Raw genomic sequence first — 26792 nt, 5'->3', positions numbered from 1 at the left:
TCCTAATAATTTCCTGATAACATAGTCTATGGAGTCAGTCTGCTCATGCTCCAATTTTGTGTGTATTGCTAGAGATTTTTTTTTATTTATTTTTTTTTATTGGGAGGATGCATGTGATCAGCACTGTCCAGACAGAGGGACAGGGGTCTTATAGGTCAGTCAGAAAACTCCTACAAGGTTTTAACCAGTGCTTAGCTGGACACTGATAGGAGTCACAAGACTGCTCTGGGAGACCAGATATTGTGAATGCAGGGTCCTGGGTTTAGTAACCCTTTAAAGCGGAGTTCAGGCCACTTTTTTTTTTTTGTTTTTTTTTTTTTTATTATTGATCCTAGCATAATACATTATTAAATAAAAAAAATGATTATACATTGTTAATAATGGATATTGCTAAGATATCATTTTTAACACTCACAAGTTTGTCCCTTCTGGTGTGGCCATTGCCATCATGATTGTGGGCATGTGAAGCCCAATCAATAACTCTTCCGGGATAAGCTTAGGAGAGGTGCATGCGCGATTCACCAGCAGCCATAGCGCACAAGAGAAAACGATACCCTTTTGCTCCAGAAGAAGAATGTACGTCGCCCTTTGGGAAACCCATGTCCTCTGAGCCCAAGAGTTGTTCCTTTCATCCCTCACACGCCTCTGTCTGTCCTGGCTGTCAGTTAGACCACAAGACCTACACCCCAAATTATTCAGAAATGTTAGAGTTCCCAGTGTGAGAGGATGCCTGCCTGCTTGTCCCAGGAGGTTTCAGATGCCTGGGTCTAGAACGTAGCGTCCAGAAGCTACAAACTAAAATTTCAGTCTGTGCCCCCACCCTGTTTCATGTTGTCAAACTTGCCAATGTCCCAGGGGGTCAGTAGCATTTTTCCCAGAAAAATGTGTCAGCTGTTCTATTTAAAACTGTTCGTGGTCCCCATGGCCGAAAAAGGCATACGTCTCATTCTAGATCTGAATGTTCTCGGTACCTTTCTCTGGGTGCTGAAATTCTCCATAGAATCTGCCTGGTCAGTCATTGCTTCTCTTCATCCCTAAGATTTCATTACCTCAGTACACACCAAACTGAGCATGTGCAGCTTGCCCCCAGGGCTCTGTTCTATCAGCTGATAGATTGGGGACCTTTTTACACAACGCAGAGGATTAACCCCTTAGATTCCACAGTGAGTATAACAAGCATGCTTTATTGCATAAACACACTGATTTTACTGTTGTGGGTTTAGTAATAATACTTTAAGTTCTACTAAATCTATAAGCTAAAACCTTATTGAGTTAAAAATAATAAACATTTGTAAATGTTAAATTGTGCCTTTTTGCAAAACGGTGAAAATCAAAGATACGTAAAAATTTAAATAAGCAACTTAAAACAAAATCTTTTTTTTTTTAATAGCTATTGTAAAATACAGTTTGTAAAATAACCCACCAAACCATACATTTTCTACTCTCAGCTATTTTTGTTCAACAGAGTGTGCTGAGCAGTTCTGCTGCAATTTTATGGCGATCATGAGCATATAGCAGAAGGGTGAATGCAAGTGGCGTAAGGTGTACCGAGCTCGCCAACTGGAAGAAGTTCTGTGTTGCTGTATGCCTTAACATTGTGGCAGTGAAATGGTTAAAGGAAATGTGTGGTCGCAGCATTTTTCACTGAGCACTGTAATAGAAATACAAACAATAGTTGTTTTTAACGCTCCAGTATAAGCTTATTCGAAAAATGTATTTCTATGTTGAGTGCTGTATGTCTGCTGGCCGTCTATTTCCACAACTTCCTGGATTCCCTGCATGCTTTGCAGCTTTTCCTCTGCTGTTTTACTTTCAATAGCTAGAGACTACATATCCCATGATATCTTGCTGCCTGCAAGTGCTGATTCATGTACTGAAACTCCTCTTCTGAGCACTTCGGTAGTTCAGAATGCGGGCTCTGAATTTTTGACACAGCAGTGCTATCAACAGGGCATAGTCAATATGTGACACAGAATTTAATAAAGTAAACATGTGGGAATCTTCACCGAGTAAGTTTGCAGACTTCAAGCTAAATCAAATTAACAGGAGTAGGCTAGAAATAAGTGAAATACAATATAATTTTAGATTTTGACCATAGACACTCTGGTACACCACCTGACTTGTGACCTGATAAGTGGTTCATAGGACATGTTATGTAATAACGATGCATCAAGGGCATGCCTAGCTCTGCTTGTTTACCATGTCCAACGTTGCACATACTGCAGCCAAAATGGGTGATTTGCACCAGGATGTGCACTCAGGATGTTAAAGGAGGGAAGAGTAGTAGTGTGACTTTCTCCCCCTGGCCCCTTCCAAAGCCAGCTACCCCCGAGGTAGAGTATCTGATATTGGTGGCTGTATAGAGACATGAATTCTGTCTGATCTGGATGGACTATGGTAGTTATCAGCAAGGACTTTCGCCAGCACCTTGGCATTGGTAGGTGTTGAAGGGCGAAATCCTAGGGATTTCCACATTAGTGGCCTTATGCATGGAGCCAGACAATAACCTGGAGTCAAAGGCCTTGTTAAATGTCTGTAACAGTGCAGGAAGGGGAATTTCCCTGTACTGCTTATGATCTTTTATAGGGGAGCCCTCTCTCCCTTGTGAGTTATGAAACCTGCTACAGGGTAAGCTGTCAGCTGTGGTGGGCAGATAAATCACCAATAGAAGCAGCACGTACAACAAAAGGATGGTAGAGTATGCGATGGCGTATCCTTTACTGGGGCTTGCATCCAGATAAGGTTACAAGGGGTGCACAGAACATTCATAGTCATGGCGTATCTAGCAGGCAGCAAAGCGATAGGAGAAATACGTTGCCCCTTTGAGTGCTCTTGTCTTTTTGACTGGGGCATGGCATTCTATTTCTGATGGTGCCTGACAAGCCATTCCACTGCCAATGCCAGCGTATAAAAAAAGTGAGAATTCTCTGCCACCACCCGAAGTTTGTCTGGGTATATCATGGAATAATGAAGTTGCAGCTATAGGAGGCACTTCTTATCTGTTTGGAATCTAGCCCTGCGCTTTTGTACTTTGAGGTAGAAATCTGGAAAAAACATGACTCTGCTGCAATTAAAGGGGACATTCTTAAGCTCCCTGGATCTGTGAAGGATGGTTTTCTTGTCTCTATAGTTTGAGAAGAATCAGGGTTACAGTGGATTATCTGGTGGTAGGGGGCGGGTGGGGATCCTATGGGCACTTTCCACTGCAAAAACGAAAAGAGGTGCATTTTGTCAAGCTTATCCAACAGCCATCTTTCAGAAAAGTCTGAGGGGTCAGGACTTCCCAGTGTTACACTAGTAGCAGGGCCCTTGGCAGGAAAAACACAGGGTGGTGTGCAGTATCAAAGACACACGTGTCCACTTGCATACAGTTGGCAGCCATGCCCCTTGCATGGTCTTAGTTGATCGATAATGATAGCAGCATAGAAGTCAGTCTCTTTTATAAAACAAGTTGCAGTTTGAGAAACATCCGTCTGCAAAGACAACTTTAAGCACTGTGTAGAACAGTGTGTAAGCCCCAAATAAGGAGATAAAAAGTATGCACAGTTTTTCAATACCAGTTGCTTACTTAGCCAGCTTATTCATGTTATAAATGAAATATGGGTTTTCTTTCCTAGTTGAGATTGATTTAAAATAAAAAGGAGCGCTGTCCTAGACAAGATTACAAGTCTGCAGCCACAAATCTAGATTGATGTTAAAAATCATTAACGTTCATCTGTCCTTGAAATTTGAAGTTTAATATTAATTTCCAAATTGTATTTCAATTATTTCCAGCCTTCTATTTATATGAATAATCTTGAAGTTTGTAAAGTTTGTGACGTTCCCCACACACTTACTTCCTTGAATTTTGTGACAAGGATTAACCATGCTGTTTGAATAAGAATTGTGTCACAGGATTCACAGAGCATGCCTTTTGAACTACTGAGGTGCTTAAAGGAGGAGTTTCAGTAAGTACAGGAATCACTGCTTGCAGGCAGCAAAATACCATGGTACAGTGGAACTTCAGATTACAAGCATAATCCGTTCCAGGAGTATGCTCGTAATACAAAGTACTCACATATCAAAGCGAGTTTTCCCATTGAAATCAAGGGAAATGAAAATAATTTGTTCCGCATTGACTTCAATAGGATGCAATACCACATGCGGCCAGAGGCGGGGGGGGGGGGGGGGGCACCGGAGAGCCTCGGAAATGGGCGAAAAGGCCCGAGGACACTTCGGCTGACCTCGGAAAGACTTCCTACCCAAGAGTTGCTGAGGTCAGCCATGCTGTCCTCGGGCCTTTCCGTGCATTTCTCAACGGTGCCGATTACGACGTTCGGCTCGGCTCCGGCGCACACCGATTTGGCCTGAATTGTGCTCGTTTTGCGAGACAACACTCGCAAACTGAGTTACGATTTTTAAAAATACGGTGCTCGTATTGCGAAACGCTCGTTAACCACTTTACTCGTAATCCGAGGTTCCACTGTATATGCCGTTCTTGGAAATGGCAAGGAAACCGCAGGAAAGTGAAGAGCTGCAAAGCATGCAGGGAATCCAGGAAGTTGTGGAAAGAGATGGCCAACAGACAGGCAGCATGAAAGGAGATTTTTCAAGCTTATATTGGATTGTCAAACCTTACAATATTGTTTTTTTTTTTTTTTTTTTTTTTGCTATTACAATGTTGGTGTTATAAAATTAAAGTGTATGCTATGGCCATAAAACCCCTTTAAAACAAGCCTTTTACCAACCTACACAATTCAGAATAATAAGCGGATAATAAATCAACATGAGCAGGGTTTACGGTCAGTGAAAACCGCAAAAAACGGAATCTGAAAAGCTATTTAGACTGCTGAATTTTTGCACAAAGCTTGACTTGGAAGAAAATATTTTGACCAAACTCGTCTTGTGTTTTTTTTCCCTTTTCTCCTTTTTAATATTTTCTCCTGTTTTTTTACAGCAAGTGGAAGTAGAAGGACAGCAGTGCATGCTTGAAATTCTTGATACTGCTGGAACAGTGAGTAAACTGCTTCTTGTTTTATTTTTGTTTCTGTACTTATGTTAACATGTTAACATTTATTAAAAACGAATAGAATTGTTTTGCTCTGTTTGCATTGTAGTACAATTCATTGTTTTATGTTCTCCCTACACTTCTAAGTACTGTCATTTAAATGTGCTGAACAGTCTTTAGGGCAGGAAACTATACTGTGGTTTCCAAGTAAACTACTATGTTAACTAGAAATTGTACCTCCAAAAGAACTTGACATTGATGGCTCCAACCACACTCTCAACGCTTCTCAGACTCAACCTTAACTCCTTCAGGATTAACACTCTTCTTTATTATCCAGTATGGTATTTTCTGCTACTATGTTTGGGTTTAATGGAGGAAATCTCAGCCATGTTAGCTGACAGTCCGTCTCTGATTTCCTTTAGCTGCAGTTGCTTTTTCGTACCTTATGCTTGTTTGATGAGTTGGTAAATGAAGAGTCTCAGCTTGCTAATTTAAATTTAAAACTGAAGGACACCATTTCATTGTCTGACACATGTGCCTAGACCTAGAAACACCTGAATAGGTCATGGCTAATATTACCAGACTTCTAAGTTCTCTAAGGAGCTAGCCTGTTAAAACCTTTCCTGAACATTCACCGTTGAAACCTGTTTTGTATAGTGACTTGCCTAATTCGGACAAAACCTTTATTCCTTCCAAGCGCTTTGCACAGCAATATTCTAGAAGGGTTAGGCCATTTCATGCATTACAAATTTTTGACTGTCCCTGTAGAGGACATACTGGTATTTAAAGACCCTATGGATAAAACAATGTAAACCCTATCCAAAGTCCTATTCTTCCTTGTAGTGCTCTTTGCTGACTTTAGGTGTCTGGTACAATTATATATGTAATCAAGTTCCTGGATCTATTCTAATGGATCTATCTGTCTACCAACAACTGGGGCTCATATCAGCAGCCCTACTCTACTGTGTTGATGAGCTAGCAGTTGTTATTCTTAATTTCATACCAAGTCTCCTTTCAGTACACATGCAGAGAACCTTTGGGTTCAAATATTGATCTGCAGGTCATCCATGCAAGAAATGCCTATTGCGTATGCACTGTGATGGATAACATCTCTTTGGAAAATCCCTGGACAGCTTTCTCAGAGATATCACTGAGGGGGGGAGCTCCCTTTCACTACAATAAAAGAAGGCTAAGTTCCATGTTATAGACCCTCTACTTAAGAGACTAAGAAGACTTCCTTTACTTCCAGGCCTCCCAAGTTCTAGACAAAGCTGTAAAACCCACAAGCAAGACCTCCTTGCAATGAGGGGATGCCCCAACTTGTCAGAGTGAGGGAGCGCATAAGTTGTCCAAGTGTCCGCCTCGTCCCAGGATATTTCAGATGATTGAGTCTAGAATGCAGTATCCAGAGGCTACCAGCCAGAATTTTAAACGCTCACCTCCACCCCTATTCATGTTGTCAAACCTGCCAGCATCCCCACAAAGACTAGCTGTCCTCCTCCATGTTCCTTTGGCGCAGCTCCTTTCTCAAGGGGTCAGAGCCATCATTCCCGAAAAGGAAAGGTTTACTGTCCCCAAAGCGAAAGAGGAAATTCACTTCATTCTGGATCTCAAGGTTCTCTTTCTTTTGGGTACAAATATTGCGCTTAGTCTACTAGTGTGCTTCCCTCCTTCTGGTAGATAATCTGGCGTCTGTGCATATCAAATATGCTTTTTTGTATATCTCCATCTTTCCAACTCATCAACTCTTGTTCTACCCACTGCACCTTCCATATCTAGACAACTCCCCACTGAGGGAACAGTTGGCAAAGCCTCGACAAGGTCCATCAAACAGATAAAACTCTGCAGATGTTCAGGTGGATCCAGAACCCCCAGAAGTCTACGCTTGAACAGTCTCAACGCTTGGAGTACCTCGGCCTTCTCCTGGATACTTCTCTGTGCAGGTTCTTCCTTCTGCAGCAATAGTTCTCAACTCTTATGTTGCTTCTTGTTCACTATCTCAAGGTAGATTTAGAAGCTCATTGTTTTAGCCTATAAACCTAAGGACAAAGTTCCATCTGTCTCTGCCAAATTGCACTGCATTAGATAAGGCTGGATTTGTATTAATTAGATTGGCTTTTCAGCATCCGGCATCGTGTTTTTTTTGTTTTGTTTTGTTTTTTTTCAAGGCTGCCATCTGGTCTTCTGTTCAAAATTTTGTCAAGTTTTACCAGGTGGATAGTCTGGCCTCATCTTATGCAAGTTTATCAAAAAGTTCTTAAGGCGGTTGTGAGCTCATGTGGGTCTCTTTTGTTAACCTGTTGTTCATGTGGGCCTTTTAGTGTTTGCTTGTTTGCCCACTCCTCAGTTTGCTTTTGGCTGTCTTTACAGCTTTTTTTCCATTGTTCAGTTTTCTGAAGGCAGTGTAGCATAACCCTGTGTACCTGAATTACTCATCCTGTGTCTTTAATATACTCAAAGAAAAGGATTTTACGATAAGCCAAACTATTTTTTTGCCCAATACAATTCTCCTTCTCATGATTCCCAGACTTGTATTTACTAAATGGCCAGGCAGTGTAAACTGCAGCGGGCACACTGTTTGGGTTTGAGACAGAATGACTCCTTTTTGCCTTTATGGCCCTTATGCCCTTTGGAAGGGTTTGGGTTTCCCACTCTTCTTTAACCACTTCAATACAGGGCACCCCCCCCCTTCCTGCCCAAGCCAATTTTCAGCGCTGTTGCTTTTTAAATGACAATTGCGCGGTCATGCTACACTGTACCTAAACAAAATTTTTATCATTTTGTTCCCACAAAATTTTGGTGGTATTTGATCACCTCCTGGGATTTTTATTTTCTGCTAAACGAATAATAAAAAATAAATTTTCTTTTCGTTTCTGTTAAAAAAAAACTTTGTAAATAAGTAAGTTTTTCTCCACTGATGGGCAGGCATTGGTGAAGGGCACTGATAAGCAGGCACTGGCAGGCATTGGTGAAGGGCACTGATGAGCAGGCACTGGCAGGCATTAGTGAAGTGCACTGATTGGCATCCTTGGTGGCCATGGGTGGCATACCTGGTGGTGTCCCTGGTGGTACTTGCTGGGCATCCTTGGAGGGGCTGCACTAATAATCAGCGCAGACCCCCCTGTCAGAGGAGCAGCCGATTGGCTCTCCTCTATTCGCGTCTGGCAGACACGAGTGAGGAAATGCCTATACACGGCTTTTCCTGTTTACATCGTGATCAGCTGTGATTGGACACAGCTGATCACGTGGTAAAGAGTCTGCGTCAGAGACTCTTTACCTAGATCGGAGTTGCGGTATGTCACTGACACGCCGCACTGCGCGGATTTTTATCCTGATCACGTCATATGACGTCCGGTCAGGATAGCTAAACCACTTTACCGACGTCATATTGCTATATGGTGAGTGGCAAGTGGTTAAAGTGGTAGTTCAGTCAAGATCGAAATAAGGCTAAACCTACTTTCACCCCCATTTTAAGACTTTTCTATCTACCTTGTGAAAGAAAAGATGCTTATACTTGCCTATTCTGAAACGGTGTTCTGCCGAGAAAGTTCCGCTCGGCGGATAAGTTCCCCCCTCTACTGCGCAGGCGCTGCGCCTGCGCAGTAGGATCCGGTGGAAATAGCCAAAGCGGAAGCTGTACACAGCGCCTGTAAGAGGGCCCCTCGCGGGCTCGCTTCGCTCGCCACGCTTCGGGCACAGCCTCGCTTCGCTCGCCATGCTTCGGGCACGGCCTCGCTTCGCTCGCCACGCTTCGGGCACGGCCTCGCTTCGCTCGGCTCTTTTAGATTCCCCCTCTAGGTCCTCTTGGATGGTGGGGAAGGAATCTGGACCCAGGGCGCAGGCGCCGTGTACAGCTGATCGAAGCGTTTGAGCTTCAGCTATCTCCGGTGGCTGACAGTAGTTGGTACTGCGCAGGGGGGGGGGAATTTATCCGCCGAGGGAACTTTCTCGGCAAGACAACGGCTCTGGTCTCATCACATGATCAGTTCCCAGCGCCGGGTTTAGTGTAGAGGGGCAGCCAACAAGAGCTGCCCCATAGTAAGCCAATGGGTGACATCACCGCACAGGCATTTGCAGCCGTTGTTGGCGATCTCTTCGTTTGACTTAAAGCGGTTGTAAACCGCTGGAGGGTTTTTTTTTTTTTGTTTGTTTTGTTTTTTTTTACTCTGCAAGGTAAAGCCATATTGTGCTAGTATGCGTCGCATACTAGCACATTGTTAAACTTGCCTTAAAATGAAGCCCTCCCGCGAGATGTCAGAGCTGGAGGCTGCTTCCATGTTCACCCGTCTTGCTTCTGCATGCGTGCGGGAGCCACCGGTGACGGCACAGGGCTCTGAAGGCATGGATAAAAGTTGCATCAAAGTAGTGCAGGCACCTTTTCAAAGACCCTGGTTTTCAAAGGCGCATAGATGGGAACGTTTGCCTTTGAATCAATGGGCTGTGACTTGTCATGAGACTTTGTGTCCAAATTCGCATAAGTCACACTAGTGGAAACGGAGCCTTAAACTAATTTCTGCACATGTAGCCCCCTCAGCTGGGCGTGTGTCACACCATGCACACAGTGCTATCACCGGACCACACCATGCACCCAGTGGCCATCGCCGGGCCATGCAGAAACAACCATGTAGTTCTACGCTGTAGAAAATATGCAGCATGTTGCATTGTAATCTTACAGTTTCTAACAAACAGAACATACTTCCAAAGCCTGCCCTCCCCCTCTCTCAGGAGAAGCTGCTATCCAAAACAAGGCTATAAAGGTAGGAGGAGATCTGAGAAGGAGGAATGGTGGTGGGGCTGGGCAGGTCTAGGCAGGTTTAGGCATGTCTGTCTAAAAAGGAGAGGAGGGATGGGGGCAGGGCTGGGCAAGACAGGAGCGATTAGAATGAACAGTAGGCATGCCCGTATTGAAGAGAAGGATGTTTTCAAGAAGTGAGAGGCAGAATTCAGAATTAAGGAAGTAAGGTTGTCCCTGAAGAACGGGAAGAAGCTGATTGTTTGGCTTTGATTAGACTTTCTAAGCTTGGCAATCGGCTAAACAGAAAATACTGGACTTCCACTTTAACTTTAGCCATGATTTTCTCCCTTCTTGTTGCTTTCTGTTTGAGGAATTGTCATATTTATGCTATCTCTCGAGAAATTTCTTAATTGTCAGATTAATCCTGTATATTATGGATCTTTCTCTCCTTGATCCTAAGTGCCAAGAGCTTTTTTTTTTCTTTTCTTTTGGCTGTTTTGAATACTTGTTTTCATTTTGGATGTTACTTGTTTGTTCCCTCAAATAGTGTTATGGGGGTTCCAAGTCTCCGGTGGTTGTTCTTTTTGCTTTGACGTACCTTGTTTATCCAACTATCCATTTCATGAAATCAAGGTTTACAAGCCTTTTTGATATGTTCAGTTGGGCATTCCTTGTCTGTTCCAATTTCCTATTCCTTCATTGGGCGTTAATAGCTTTTAGATGTTTTTGTACTAACTTTCATATCCCTTAGATCTCAAGTCCCTGTTGGACTGTTTTTTGATGTCCCAAAAGTCTAAGAATTACTATCCTTCTGTGTCCCTCAATGGAGGATAAAGAAAATAGGATATTTCCCTTTTCATTTTTTTTTCTTGAAGCCCATTGAGGGGCACATGTCTCGCCACTCTTAAAGGGTAACTCCACTTTTGTTGGAAAAAAATATAGCAAAAAAAAAGTAGCACATACAATTGATACACAAGCCACACATTAATTTTATTCAAATTACCTTTCCTTTTTCAGTCTAAAGTTGCTATCATTTCCTGTAAAATGTAATGCAATATGGCAGCTTGGGGGCCTTCTGCACATGGTTGGTGTACAGAACATCCCCAGAAATGGCAGTTCCTGCTTATGTGTTTGACTTGCTGATTTTCCCTGAAGTCGTCAAATTTTAGGCATCCTCTGCAGCAGAAATGACACTTTGGTGAATTACTTCTAAAGGAAGGCAGGCACTGCAGCTTTTCTCATGAGAACCCTGAAAGTGCATGAAGCTCATTAAAAATGAGTCACTCCTATTCAGAATCGGTATCCAAGAGACAAAATGCTTTTTCATCAGAGCAGAATTGGTAATCTGCAATAAAGTTAAAATCCCTGCAGTGTACTTTGACTATTAAGGAAATTTGTTAGTTTTTTTTTTTTCTTTTTCCCCTCAAAAAAAGTGGAGTTACTTTTTAAAGACTTATGCACTGGTCACAAAACTGAGGCCTGATGGTTGGGGGAAGGGATATACGAGGGCTGACTTAATGTTTGTTTGCCAGCATCCAAACTTCCTGAAGGTGGCAGTAGAATTACAATTTTTGAGAATTACTATCCACATCAAAAGATTTACAGTTTATGGAAGCCACAGCTGCAGTGCTTTTTTGTCCATAGGAATGCATTCCAGGAAACACAGTACCTGAGTAATACAGCCATAACCACTGAAAGGTGGTGTGAGGCTAAACCTGGTGTTTTATAATGCTGCTACTTATGGTTTGTAGGTAGTTTCATTAAATATGGTGATGTTTTTGTTCTGGGTTTTTTTTTTGTTTTTTTTTTTGCTTTTTGTAGTATCTAATGAACATTTTTCTTTGATATTCCTAGGAGCAATTCACTGCAATGCGAGACTTGTATATGAAGAACGGTCAGGGATTTGCACTAGTATACTCTATCACCGCACAGTCAACATTTAATGACTTGCAAGACTTGAGGGAACAGATTTTACGAGTAAAAGACACAGAAGATGTAAGGATTTTGCTTTTCTATTTGGCCTGGCTTCAAAATGTTTTCCAGACCTGTTTGTACATATTTAAGTCTACAGTTATCTGTGTGAGGTTGTCATGCTTTTTATTTTGTCCCACTGTTTTTTCTTGTTCTGCCTTTTTCTGTGTACATACTTATTTATCTAATCACGTTCTTTTTTTTTTTTTTTTTTTTCATATTCATGTCTTGTAGTTGTCTAAGTCAACTCAGTAGTCACCTCTGAAACTATTTTCAAACCGTATACCACTGTATGCCTGGCCAGATGTACAGTGGGGACCGAAAGTAGTCAGACCCCCTTATATTTTTCACTCTTTGTTCTATTGCAGCCATTTGCTAAAATCATTTAAGTTCATTTTTTTTCCTCATTAATGTACACACAGTGCCCTATATTGACAGAAAAACACAGAATTGTTGACATTTTTGCAGATTTATTAAAAAAGAAAAACTGAAATATCACATGGTCCTAAGTATTCAGACCCTTTTCTCAGTATTCAGTAGAAGCACCCTTTTGATCTAATACAGCCATGAGTCTTTTTGGAAAAGATGCAACAAGTTTTTCACACCTGAATTTGGGGATCCTCTGCCATTCCTTCTTGCAGATCCTCTCCAGTTCTGTCAGGTTGGATGGTAAACGTTGGTGGACAGCCATTTTTAGGTCTCTCCAGAGATGCTCAATTGGGTTTAAGTCAGGGCTCTGGCTGGGCCATTCAAGAACCATCACGGAGTTGTGAAGTCACTCCTTCGTTATTTTAGCTGTGTGCTTAGGGTCATTGTCTTGTTGGAAGGTAAACCTTCGGCCCAGTCTGAGGTCCTGAGCACTCTGGAGAAGGTTTTCTTCCAAGATATCCCATACCATTTTATGCCAAGTCCCAAATTTTGTGCACCTGTGAGACAAAAAAATAAAGTGCACAAAGTTCTCCATAAGCGATAATTTAAAGGGCTTGTAAAGGCAGCTTTTTTTAATCTTAATGCATTCTATGCATTAAGATGAAAAACCTGTATGCAGCAGCCCCCTAAAACTGAGCCCCTTCTCCTTCCAGCGATGTCCATGAATGCCTCGGCCCTCCGGGACTCTATCTCCTGATTAACTGAGACACAGCAGCGGCGCCATTGGCTTCCGCTGCTATCAATCAGAGTCAGCCAATCAGGAGAGAGAGGGCGTGGCTGATCAGCAGCTCTGTGTCTGAGTGGAGACACGGAGCGGCAGCTAGGCTCAGGTGCTCCCATAGCAAGCTGCTTGCTGTGGGGGCACTTAACAGGAGGGAGGGGCCAGGAGCTCCAGCCAGGGACCAGAGAAGAGGAGGATCCAGTCTGCTCTGAGCAAATACACTGCACAGGGCAGGTAAGTAGAACATGTTTGTTGTTTTAATTTAAAAAAAAAAAAAGCCTTTGCAATCACTTTAAAGTTACTAAACCCACAACTGTAAAATCAGTGTGTATATGCATAAATTTTACTTGAAAATGCTTTCAAATATCTTATCTTAATTGTACACTACACAACGCAGACTTGATATCGATAGACCCTGGCATTTTAGGACAAGCCCCCCTGGGTGTCCCTCTATAATTTTACTCCACACTGTGACACCCCCCAACTGTGTGTTTCCCCAACGCAGTTTATAGAGGGGTTGGGTCTATTCCCTCATTTAGGTTTCACTGAGCTCTGTGCTCTAGCTCTGCAGTGTGCATTACGTCAGATCCCTGCCCTCTACTGCTGAGAAAATTCCTTTTATGTGTGCACTTTGAAATAATGTACAAGAGAGGAGGCTGCAGATAAACAGCTACAACTTATGTAGGAGGATTTGTTGAAAGGACAAGTTCACCTTTTGTTACATGTTGCGCCCATATTCAGGATGTTACTGTTGTACCAGCCTACTGCCTGTGTGTCAGGATGACTGCACTCCTGCACATGCTTGGGAGTGATGTCATCCTGTACCGGCCAAAGAAGACGGTTGAAGACCAGCACCTGAAAGAAGCCAGGGAAAAGATGCCAGCGAGGGACCTTGCCGGCATCAGACTATTGTGACTTAAATAAGTATTTTGCTTTAAACTTTTCAAACTTGATGATAAAATTCAGTCGCTCATAGCTTGGACGACCAGGTGTACATCACACCACTACCTCCACCTAGAGTTCTTTATAGGATACCCAGGTGCTTCCTCCTGCCCCTTTTGCTACAAGGACTTCGCTATGGGACAGTTCCCACTGTGTTGCTGTGTACTCCTTCACGGACATGTTTATCCCATTTCTGCACCCTACTCCTGTGAGTACCCCGCATTGGATTACACTGTCCAGAGCTCAAAAGCACCAGGTTCCTTCTCCACCCCCACTGCCTGTACCTGAGTTGGATACCCATATACCTGCTTTAGAAGAGGTAGTCATAGCCAGCTGAAGCTGCTGTGAGACGCCTCGCACGTATACCCTTGGAAGGAGAATGCCTCCTTGGTGAAACACTTGACAAATTCATCAAAAATGTCACAGGAGGACTTCCACTGTGGACTGTTCAAAAATTCAGCCCCCCTTTTTTGGTGAAAGACTTGGAACACAAAATCCACAAAGTCTACTCAAAAGCCTTCCTTCCAGTGAAGAGGCGCCCTCACTCCTGACGGGGGGGGGGGGGGGGCAGCAGGACATCTGTTACAGATTGCCTTTCTGTGGTGCCCTGGACCATCTCTTGTCTCGATTTGAGTACCTCTTTCAGACAGCTCATACGATTCTATTCAAGCCTTCTCACAATACCAAAACCCTAAATCTAAATTACAGAAACAAGTACCTTCAAGTTCCAAAGCTTTGTGGCATCCACTTGGTCTGTTATTGCTGCTCTGGGACCAGGAGAATACCTGGCATCTGTATACATCCAAAATATCTATCTTCATATTCCAATTTGCCTGCCCCATCAGTGCTTCTGTGCTTTGCAATAGGAGACCAACCATTCCAATTTGTTGCACTGCCTTGCTTTTGCTCCCAGAGTATTCACAAAGGCACCTTTCTTACCCTCTTAAAAACTCAGAGCATTTAGGTCACAGGATATCTAGACTACCTTTTTCTGAAAGGCACGTTTCCCATCCAGCTATCTGAAAACATCCACAGGACTATACAGATACTGCAGGCTTTCAGTTGGGTAATCAACTTGTAAAAATCCACTCTCCGACCTTATTTTTGGTTGGAATCTTTGGGCCACATTCTAGTCACAGCCCAAGTGAAAGTCTTTCTTCCGGAAAACAGGTCTCTCTCCAATTTCAAACTCCTGCTTTAAGACCAAAGAAATGTCTCTGTGAGAAGGCATGTCCTGATCTCTCACAGTTTAGGGAATATGGTCACCAGAAGAAGCCAGGCACCCCATCAATATCTTAGCGCAGAGCAATAAAAATAACTCTGCACCACTGGACCACCCTTCTTCAGGGGCCCATAATCTGGGTGCATTCACAAAAAGCCACACGAATGGCCTACGCTAGTGATCTATGCTGTCCAAATCCCAGGAGTAGATAATTGGATGGCAAGTTAGCTCAGTCATCGCTGCCTGTACAATGAGGGGAAAAAAGTATTTGATCCCCTGCTGATTGCACACTGACAAAGAAATGATCAGTCTATAATTTTAATGGTAGGTTTATTTTAACAGTGAAAGACAGAATAATAACAAAAATATCCAGAAAAACGCATTTCAAAAAAGTTATAAATTGATTTGCATTTTAATGAGTAAAATAATTATTTGACTCCTTCGCAAAACATGACTTGGTGGCAAAAACTATGTTGGCAATTGCAGAGGTCAAACGTTTCTTGTAGTTGGTCACCAGGTTTGCACACATCTCAGGATGTATTTTGTCTCACTCCTCTTTGTAGATCCTCTCCAAGTCATTAGGTTTCGAGGCTGTTTGGTAACTTGAACCTTCATCTCCCTCCACATATTTTCTATGGGATTAAGGTCTGAGCTAGGCTGACTGGCTGGGCCACTCCAGGACCTTAATGTGCTGCTTCTTGAGCCTTTGTTGCCTTGGCTGTGTGTTTTGGGTCATTGCTCACCCAAGATTTGACGATGCATGGCCCTGTCCATCGTCCTTTTGATGCAGTGAAGTTGCCCTGTCCCCTTAGCAGAAAAACACCCCCAAAGCATAATGTTTCCACCTCCATGTTTGGGGATGGTGTTCTTGGGGTCATAGGCAGCATTCCTCCTCCTCCAAACACTGCAAATTGAGTTGATGCCAAAGAGTTTGGTTTTGGTCTCATCTGACCACAACACTTTCACCCAGTTCTCCTATGAATCATTCAGATGTTCATTAACAAACTTCAGATGGACCTGTACATGTGCTTTCTTAAGCAGGGCAACCTTGCGAGCACTGCAGGATTTCCGTCCTTCACGGCGTAGTTTAACAATTGTTTTCTTCTTCTTGTGACCATGGTCCCAGCTGCCTTGAGGTTATTGACAAGATTCTCCCGTGGAGTTCAGGGCTGATTCGTCATCATTCTCATGATCATTGAAACTCCGCGAGGGGAGATTTTGCACGGCGCCCCAGACCGAGAGAGAGTGACAGCTATTTTGTGTTGATTCCATTTGCGAATAATCACACCAACTGTCGTCACCCTCTCACCAAGCTGCTTGGCGATGGTCTTTTAGCCCATTCCAGGCTTGTGTAGATCTACAATCTTGTCCCTGACATCCTTGGCAAGCTCTCTGGTCTTGGCCATGGTGGAGAGATTGGAATCTGGTTGCTTTTGTGGACAGGTGTTTTTTCTACAGGTAACAAGCTGAGATTAGGAGCACTCCATTTAAGAGAGTGCTCCTAATCTCAGCTTGTTACCTGCATAGAGGACACCTGGGAGCTGATTGGTAGGGGATCAAATACTTATTTCACTCATTAAAATGCAAATCAATTTATAACACTTTTGAAATTTTTTCTTGATATTTTTGTTGTTATTCTGTCTCTCACTGTTAAAAAAAACCTACCATTAAAATTATTGATAACCATGATCATTTCTTTGTCAGTGGGCAACGTATAAAATCAGCAGGGGATCCAAATACTTTCCCTCACTGTATCTAGGGGAATGGGCCCTTATCCTTGACCTCTTCAAGCTAATATGCCAGAAATGAGGAACTCCGTACATGGTCAGCCTGGTCTCCAAGTTCAGCAACAAGTTACCTCTGTAATCAGGACCAAAGTTCCACTAGAACTGGCACTAGATGCTGTGCTTATTACCGGGACTCCTTTCAGCCGTGTCCCATGCCGTTTTTTTCAATGACTTTTATCTGTATTGCTGAGACCCGACAATTCATTATAACCGCAAGTAGTTTTAAATGACTTTTTTTCCTTTAGAAATGTAATTTTGTGCAGGGACTGTTCTAAACACGGGAAAAATGCACCACTTTACAGGCATACCATAGACACCCCCCAGGTATGAAATTTAAATGCATATTTCACTTTTATTGTTTCGCTTTAAGCATTATTAAAATTGCTGCTCCCGAAAAATGGCAGTTTTTTAAAAAAAATGTTTGCATTGATAATGTCCCCTGGGGCAGGACCCGAGTCCCCAAACACTTGTTATGACAATACCATGCATATAAGCCTTTAAAATTAGCACTTTTGATTTTCTCCCATAGATTTTTAAAGGGTGTGCCGCGGCTTTCGAATTTGCCGCGAACACCCCAAATTGTTCGCTATTCGGCGAAAACCCGATGTTCGAGTTGATTTTACGTTCAACTTTAGCTTCGGGCTCATCCCTACTGACCAGTTACTGTTACGAAGAGCTGATTACTGAGAGTACTAGATCAAACACTGGTGCTTACTGGACTGCATAGTCAAATTTTAGACACCCTTCAGAGCTGCAATGAGGGCATCATGGAGATAATATTGATACAATGTCTGTCTGCATATCTATATCTGTGCAATCAACTGAGAAGTTTTTTTCTTCATTAGTAAAATATATGAATGCTTTTTTTCTATATCTTAAATATTAAATCTTGTTTTTTGTTTTTTTTTTCTCTGGATAAAGGTTCCCATGATTTTAGTGGGAAATAAGTGTGATTTGGAAGATGAGCGGGTAGTTGGCAAAGAACAGGGACAAAACCTAGCCAGACAGTGGAATAATTGTGCCTTTTTAGAATCTTCTGCTAAGTCTAAGATCAATGTAAATGAGGTTAGTAGTGTTTTGATCTGATATTTGTATTCATTATTTCTGTATCCTTACTGTTTCATGTAATTTTAAATTTTATTGTTTTGTTTTAGTTTTGTTGTCTATAATACTGTCAAATGTAGATATGTACCCCCACTTGTGCTACGAGCAAACTTTCCTCCCCTTTCTGGTGTTCTATTTTCCAGTGTCAACTCTCTAGGAAGCTGGCATGTTGAATCCCTCTTTTCATATTGCCACCTACAGGAGAAATGTACACTAGGCAAAAAGAACATTAAACCCACGTTCACACTGAGGGCTGGGCATTTCAGTCAGACATCTGTGCAGGTTCATGCACAGATGTCTATTCAAATTGCCCCCGAAGTCGCCAAAAGTAGTGCAGTTAGTACTTTTGGGAATCGTTGTGGCGCTGCGAAGTTGGCATTGCATTGTTTCGGACGTGCCAATGATTTGACACAAAATGTTATGTTTTCAGGCTCTCCATTATTTTGCACAGGTGATTTGATCAGTTTCACTGCCTTAGTAATTGCCACAGCCGTTTCATCTGAGGGAAATCCTGAAAACATGGCTTGTTGGTGCGCCTTGAGGACTGGAGTTGAGAAACACTGCTAATGTGATGAAAACATCTCTTCCAGCATGGTGATCTCTCTGTTAATTGCCCTGCCTTTTTTTGCTGACAGATCCAATTACTGTTCAGCGTTCGCCTTTACCAGTACTAGACTGAGAGACCCAGGGATAATTTAATATGTTGTTTCTTCAGTTTCAGTCAGTGTCAGTTTTTAGACTACTGAAAGAGGTCATGCATTAACCCCCTCATGATGGTTAAAACAAACCCTAACGCCCAGACCCAATTTTGCAACTTTGACACCTTTTTCGGTACAGATTTGGCTTTAATTTGTTGATAAATGAATTATGAAAGGGAAACCCAACATAATGTAAAATATATTTCTTTCAATTTTAGCCTTACATTTTTATGCTATTGCCATGACCTTCCACCATAAAACCCTGCAAAATAAATTCTCCTACTCCTGACAATCTCAGCGATACCACATATGTGTGCATCTTTTGTTCTTTGTATCCATAGTAGGGCTAAGAAATATTAATAATCCTCTTTTTTGACCTACCTAAACACATTGACAAGCTTGCACTCTTGCTATTTCACTAGATATTTGGAGGAGGAAGCTTAGAGGAGGGATAGAACGTTCTTTTTAGTTAAGAATCCATACTTGAATAGAAAAACATAACTGTACTCCTGTGGCTATAAGGTTGATTCTTATCAATGTCTTAATAATCTGTATATTGTGATGTTCTGTACTGGGTTTTTTTTTTTTTTTTTTTTTTTAGATCTTTTATGACTTGGTCAGACAGATAAATAGGAAAACACCAGTGGAAAAGAAAAAACCTAAAAAGAAATCTTCGTGTTTGCTGCTTTAGACCCTCTTGAAGCAGCAGGTCTGAGCCAGGTGAATGTTAACTTCTTCCTGACATACAGTAGATGTTTGTGTGGATTAACACTTGTATTATAGTTGGGGATGAAAAGTTCTAGAGCCTATAAATCTGGCCTAGGAGGCAGCGCACACTATAAAGCTTAACTCCATCTGAAACAATTTTTAATTTTAAATTAGGGAATCCATTGGCATGTTTTTGTTATATGTGCACCAATTGGGGAGGTTTCCTCTCAGGACAGGAAGTTTATGGAAATGTGGTGTTTTTTTTTTTTTTTTTACAGGGTCACAGACAAAATCTAATTTTTAGTGTCTGTCTGTGCCTTCCTGTCCTCGTGACAACCTGTTTTCTAATAAGGATGACACAGATAAGAGAAGCAAGGTAAAATTTCCCTAGAAATAAAAGCCAAACCAATTTTATTTTTTAACATGAGATGAGTAGATGCATGCCCTGTACAGGGCTGTGTTTTGCCAGCACTGGGATGCATAGGTGTTGGACACAGCCACTGTCCAAATATGATATCCGTGTGGGTCCCTGAATACCACTGTGACTCAGTAGGGAACAATGGGACTGCTGGCACGGGGACGTTTGTGAGTGCCCATGCCAGCAAAATACACCCATGCATGGGGTAAGCATGCTCGTGTGAGCGAGGTCTTTATCTAAAACTAAAAAGAAAAGAATTGATCTTGTGTAGTTAAAGATGCATGATTTTTATTATGGTCAACAAGTAGTAACTTTTACTATAGTGTGTCTGCTTGAATTAAAACTCAACTAAATATTGGTCTAGGAACCAAGATCGGTTTTTAAACAATCCAATAATGCTGCTAATTGGTGAGCTAGTGAAGCGCATTTTCTACTGCTGCTTAGTAAGCAGGTTTTTTAAATAAAATGATATACTGTACATAAACTAACAGAGCCTTTACTTTGGGCAAAGTAACAGGAACCAGAGCTTAGTGTCAGCAAGTGCACAGAAATGTATCTTGACACACATCCAGGGCAACCTGAGAAGTGTGTTTCAACCAGAATTATCAGACTGTTCTGAAAGCATGCCTTAGTATTTTAACATGGAAGCTTCTATACGAGAAAAATTTATCTAGATATGGTAGTACAGTGGGGAAAATTATTATTTGATCCCCTACAGATTTTGTAGATCTACCCCTTTACAAAGAAATTAAGGGTATATAATTGTTATCATAGATTTTTTTTTCTAAATGATAGAGACCGAATATCAACCAAAACTCCAGAAAAACCATGATACAAATGCTATTGATGTGCAGTTCAGTGAGTAAACTAAGTATTTTATCCCCTACCAACCAACAATAATTCTGGCTCACACAGACTGCCTACAGTATTTGCTCATTCGGTACACAGATTAGTCCTGTCCATTTAAGAAGGTGCTCCTAACGACAACTCATTATGTGTATAAAAGACACCTGTCCTCAGAATCTTTCTTTAATTCAAACCTTACCATCATGGGCAAGAGCAAAGAACTGTCAAAGGATGTCAGGGACAAGATTGTAGACTTGCACAAGGCTGGAATGGGCTACAAGACCATCAGCAAGAAGCTTGGTGAGAAGGAGACAACTGCTGGTGCGAATATTCGCAAATGGAGGAAATACAAAATAACCATCATTTGCCCTCAGTCTGGAGCTCCATGCAAGATTTGGCCTCACGGGTTAAGGATAATCATGAGAAAAGTGAGGGATCAGCCCAGAATTACACAGGAGGAGCTTGTGAATGATCTCAAGGCAGTTGGGACTACAGTCAACAAACTATTGGTACACAACACGCTGCCATAGATTAAAATCCTGCAGTGCCCACAAGGTCTCCCTCCTCAAGAAGGCACACGTACAGGCCCATCTGAAGTTTGCCAATGAACATCTAAATGATTTAGAGAAGGATTGGGAGAAAGTGCTGTGGTCAGATGAGAGCAAAATTGAGCTCTTTGGCATTAACTTGACTCGCCGTGTTTGGAAGAAGAAAAATGCTGACTATGACCCTAATAACACGATCTCTGCAGTCGAGTACGAAGGTGGAAACATCATGCTTTGGGACTGTTTCTGTGCTAAAAGTACAGGCCGACTTTGCCGCATTGAGGGGGCCAATGGATAGGGCCATGTACTGTAAAATCTTGCATGAGACCCTTCTTCCCTCAGCCAGAACACTGAAGATAGGTCGTAGATAGGTCTTCCAGCATGACCATGACCCAAAACACCTCCAAGGTAACAAAGGAGTGGCTCAAGAAGAAGCACGTTGAGGTCATGGAGTGAACTAGCCAGTCTCAAGACCTTAAGCCTATAGAAAATTGCGGGAGCTGATACTTCAAGGTGCCAAGCAACCTTATGGCTTTAGAGAAGATCTGTAAAGAGTGGACCAAAATCCCTTCTGAGATGTGTGTAAATCTGGTAACCAACTACAAGAAACGTCTTACCTCTGTGCTTGCCAACAAGGGTTTCTCCACCAGGTAAAAAGTCCTGTTTTGCTTGGGGATCATATACTTTTTTATTCACTGAACTGCAACTCAATTTATAACGTTTGTATCGTGTTTTTTTCTGGATTTTTGATCCATATATTGATATTCTCTCTATCATTTTAAAATACATCTATGATAAAAAATATAGGCCCTTCATTTCTTTAAGTGGGCAAATTTACAAAATCTGCAGGGGATCAAATAATTTTTCGCGCCACTGTATATATGTAGAAATTACATTTAAATTATAAAAATAGATGTGTTTATACTGATTTATTTATTTTTTTTTTGTAGAGTACAGGAATGAAGAACTGTTGCCTAGTTGGAAAGTGCCAGCATTCCGATATGTAAAAATAAATCCTACCATAATTTAACAAATCTGAAAAGGCTCCTTTTTTATTTTATATATTATGTAAACAATTTAGATCTCCAATACTGTTTGCACAAGGTTCTCTGGAAATGAATCGGCTGTATTTCTCTCTGAAAACAAGACCACCACCGTGTCAACTTTTGCAATAGTGTTCACAGCAGATGTGAAAATAAAGTTACTTGACTCTATTTTGAATGATTCTATGAGAGCATGAATGCATTTAAAATGTTACATGTTAGTAGTTTAATTACATGGTTTTCATATTGACTTCCAAATCCTGTTTGTAGTCATGCCTGTGTCAAGCCCTAAAAAGTGTGTGTGTATGTATGCATATATATATGCATATATATATATATATATTGTTTTTTTTCTCTTTAATGATCTCAATGGGGCTAATACCTTTGAGTCACGATGACTTCATTTTATATTTAAAATATATGAGTTTATCATTTCTATCATCTTGCCATTATAATTAAAGCTGAACTCCAGCCAGGTAGAATAGTTGGGTACGTCCTTACCTTGGTACAAAATGCTTTCTATTTCTTTCAGTCTGTTTTGGCCTTTTTTTCTGTTCCCCTGAAGGGGTCCTATGCCCCCTGTTACTTCTAAATTTTTCCCACCAACCTGCTCACAGCCAGTGAACAGCCCTTAGCAACACCTGTATGAATGCCCAGCAAAGTATGTGGATTCTCATGAAATTATGGAAAGTGTCTCTCATAATTCCTCCTGGGAACCCCAGCAGATGTGACATGCAAAGTCTGCTTTGATTCCCTGGTGCTTGGGCACTGTAAACTATGCAGAAGTAGCCAAAGATGTCACATGAAATAAGCCTTCATTAATAAAAAAAAAAAAAAAGGCATTATTTGTTAAACTGAAAAGCGTTTTTGTCCACAGAGAAAGGGCACGAAGGGTGAAAAGTGGGCATGACCTGGAGTTCAGCTTTAAGGAAACATTTAGTGTACAATCGTTTTGGGGAGGGATGGTGGGTTCTTTTATAGGGAAAACTGGGAAACTGATTTGTATGAATTTCAAAACTGAAATATATAATATACTAAACTCTAATATTGCTTCTTGTTTTACTGTCACAGATTAAATTACAACTTTTATGAAGATTAAATTTTAGTACATTTTCATTTTTGTGATGTGTATTTTTTCTCTTTTTTTTTTTTTTTTTTTTTTTGCCACGCAATTATATTTGAACTGTTATTTCTTATTTTATCTCGGCTTATTTATGTGTGCCTTATTATTTTCCAAGATACAATGTCAGTTACTGAATTGTACTTTTCATAGCATAACTAATAAATATAATCTATTTTACAAATACATTCCCAACTATCCATTTGATCAGAGTTGTTTTACCTGATCAGTTCTATTTGCTCAGGTAACTTTTTCTTTATGCCTGTTGATTTCCACAAGTAGAGGTTTTTTTTTATACACAAGATGTACAATGATGTTTGTAAAACTCAAAGTGCAGAGCTACATTAAATGATATTAACCAGGGAACAACACCTTTCAGTGCCTTCACAGACAAAAGCTGAACTCTAGACAGATCTAAAAGTGAACCTGTGTAGCCATGCACTCATTAAGGCATCACTAAATGTATGTTTTAATTGCAAGAAAGTGTAAGTACCTGAATTTGATCTTAGATTAGCCTTCTGTATGGATTGGTGTGTGAGAGGAAGAAGCTGCTCAATCAGTTCATGTGCTCACAGTAAGCATGGTGAATTGAATGAGAGAGAGATGATCTGTTACAGAAATCCACTCTGTGCTGATCTGTGTTTGTCAGTTTAGATGAAAAAAAAAAACATGCTTGCTAGTTTCAGAAATATATAGTAATCCAGATGCATTTCAGGCCTTGCTGCCCTCTTCGGATATGGGGGACCTTGGAAACTGGATGAAAAAACACACGGGCACAGCAGCCTCATGCATGGCAGTTGTAATCCACCCCTTGGCTCACTACTGTGAGTACCCTAAGGGGCTTATTATCATGAACGTGGATGCTTTATGTCAGGGGCGTACAGGCAAACTTTCTACAAGCGGGGCCATGAAGATTGCTTATTTTTCCTGTTAGGCATTCCTAACATTCACATTCACATTCCTCTTGTTTCAGCAGGCAGACATTTTTTGCCTACGGCAGGTTTTATGGGAAAACCCACCGCTATGTTGGAAACCCCTAGCCTCCAGGGCTGCAAGAAGCTCCCTTTATTTTCTCCTCCACATTCTCTCTGACTCTGTTTTGGCTTCTGCACTGCCGCAGGACAGAGAGGAAGAGGAGTTTTCATTATTTGAATAATGGGAGCGTTTTCTTCTGATACTATATCTGTACTAGTGGGTAAGATGCACTGCTGTTTAAAACTGAAGCCTCCAGCCAAAAGTTGCCAGTATAGGCTCCAAGAAGGCTCCTAAGGCGCTCAAGACCTTTTCTTTGCACTCTGTGGTAGAGGAAGCTTTATACAGTAAATGAGTATACTTTTTTGCAAATTCTTTTTATTTCAAAGTATAGGAGGTGCCTCCCAGTCCTTGGTGTCCAGCTTCGCCATCCAAAAAGTGCGCAGGTTATCTAAACCATGGTGCACAGTCGGTTGTAGTGCCTTGTAGATCAATGATAATGGTTTTGTAAGGGATTCCTCCTGAAGGAACGACTCCATGTCAGGTGTATGGTCAATGGAGATGTTCCAAACTGTACAGTAAATGGCGTTACAAAATTGTGCTTAGGCTGGTCAAACATCTGCAGTGTGCCACCCCCACAGACATGGGACAAGTAACGGACACCACAATTGGCCCACAGAGAGGGTCTAGGATTGAGAGAAATTCCACTAAAGAGGGGTTCAGCCATAAGTGAGCATTAGGAGAATAGTGTCTTTAACCATTTCTAAATTGGAGAGTAACCAAAACCCATACGCTAATTACCATCTTCATGAAAATTGTTAGAGGGTGGGGGGCTTTCTGCATTCTGCAGGACTTCGTAGGAGCCCACTAAAGGGGCTTACTGCTGATGGTTTGCTATCAGTTTTTAAAATACTTTTTTCCTCTCTTTCTGACACTTTTTAAATGGCACTTTTTTTATTTTTTTCCTCCGTCTGCTAATTAAGGGGAGTGGTTAATTGTTCACAGGTGTATATGTTTCTATACAGCTCACTTGGAACTGGCTCACTGCTGATGGTGGCTTACATCTGGAATTCGTGAACATAAGTAGAATTTTGAACTAAAGTGGAGAGTTAATAACCAGGAGTTGAAGACAGGAGTCTTCTAACCTGTAAGTAACATTTTAAACTTCCTATAAGTAATTATATTGTAACTGGGAAATAAGTGCTAGCAGGGTTGAAGATTTTGCTCGGTGCACAATATGCCACATGTATGCAAAATTGGTGCAACAGCTCCAGGATGGATACTGCTGTGACAGATGTGAGCTGGTTGCCCTTCTAGAAGCTTGCATTAGAGATCTGGAAGAGCAAGTTGCAACACTGAGCAGAAAGGACAACCTTAAAAGGTGTTCAGTGGGGTTGAGGTGGAGGGCCAAGTCAGGATTATCAGGTAGGAAGATGGGTTCATGTAGTTATAGGGAGTGGTAGGGGCTCACAGAAAAGGAAGGCCAGTCCTGTTTGTGCACCAAAGCAAATTTGCCAAGTTGAGTGAAGATGTGGAGATGGCAGCCCTGGATGTCACTGCTACCCCTAACAGCTGGGAGAACAGCCCATCTAGTAGGGGTAGTGCAGGTAGGCCTAGACAGTTGGTAATGGGGGATTCTATAATCAGAAGGACTAAAAGAATAATTTGTTACCAGGATTGCCTCAACCGATTGGTTTGCTGTCTCCCTGGTGCTAGGGTTCGGCATGTGGTGGACTGGTTTGATAAATTACTGGGAGGGTCTGGGCACGACCCAGCTGTCTTGGTCCATGTTGGAACCAATGACAGAATACACGGAAGGTGGAGGTTCCTTAAGTTTTAATTTAAAGAACTAGGCTGCAGGTTGAAGGGAAGAACCTCCAAGGTGATGTTCTCTGAAATATTGCCATTGCCATGTGCAACACAGGAGAGACGGGGAGATTAGAAAACTGAATGCATGGCTAAAGATCTGGTATAAGAAGGAAGGGTTTGGGTTTCTAGAGCACTGGGCTGACTTTTTATTGGGGTACAACCTATATGCTAAAGATGGTTTGCACCTGAATGGAAGGGGGTCTGCTGTGCTGGGGGAGAGGTTTATGAGAAGTTTGGGGGAGTATTTAAACAAGGATTGATTGAGTAGGGTGAACCAGAATTCAATCGGGCAGACAGGTCATTTAGGGATCAAACACTAATGGAGGGTGGAATGGGGGGAGGGTTATGGCAAGTGACAAGAAGGTTCCCATGTTGCAATATATTGCTATTTTTACTACTAAAAAAAGATATACAAAACACCAGAGCAAAATGTAATAATGCATTAAAGTGTTTGTTTACCAATGCCAGAAGTCTGCCAGGCAAAATAGGTGAGTTGGAAGCTTTGGTGCACAAGGAGGGCTATGATGTAATTGATATTGCTGAATCTTGGCTTTATTCATCACATGACTGGGCTATTAAAAATCCTAGCGATGCACTCTTTTGGAGAGACAGGGTTAAAAAGGAACGGCGTCAGTCTCTGTGTGAGAAGTGATCTCAAAGAGAGTGCGCAAGAGG

At 41.7% G+C, this 26792-nt stretch overlaps 1 protein-coding gene across 1 annotated transcript in view; it reads left to right on the top strand.

The window, feature by feature from the left end:
• RAP1A (RAP1A, member of RAS oncogene family) overlaps positions 1–23272 on the top strand; it is an 85075-nt gene extending 61803 nt beyond the window's left edge. The window contains exons 5-9 of the mRNA XM_073615741.1: positions 4937–4993; positions 11577–11717; positions 17716–17859; positions 19198–19316; positions 22064–23272. Coding sequence (XP_073471842.1) covers positions 4937–4993; positions 11577–11717; positions 17716–17859; positions 19198–19287 — 432 coding nt within the window. The 3' untranslated portion in view covers positions 19288–19316; positions 22064–23272. The remainder of the gene's footprint in view (positions 1–4936; positions 4994–11576; positions 11718–17715; positions 17860–19197; positions 19317–22063) is intronic.
• Positions 23273–26792: the final 3520 nt, after the last annotated feature.

This window comes from Aquarana catesbeiana, linkage group LG02, assembly GCF_042186555.1.
Source record: "Aquarana catesbeiana isolate 2022-GZ linkage group LG02, ASM4218655v1, whole genome shotgun sequence".
Taxonomy (NCBI): Eukaryota; Metazoa; Chordata; class Amphibia; order Anura; family Ranidae; genus Aquarana; species Aquarana catesbeiana.
Note: the sequence above shows the minus strand (reverse complement) of the source record. Positions and strands in the feature narration are given on the sequence as shown.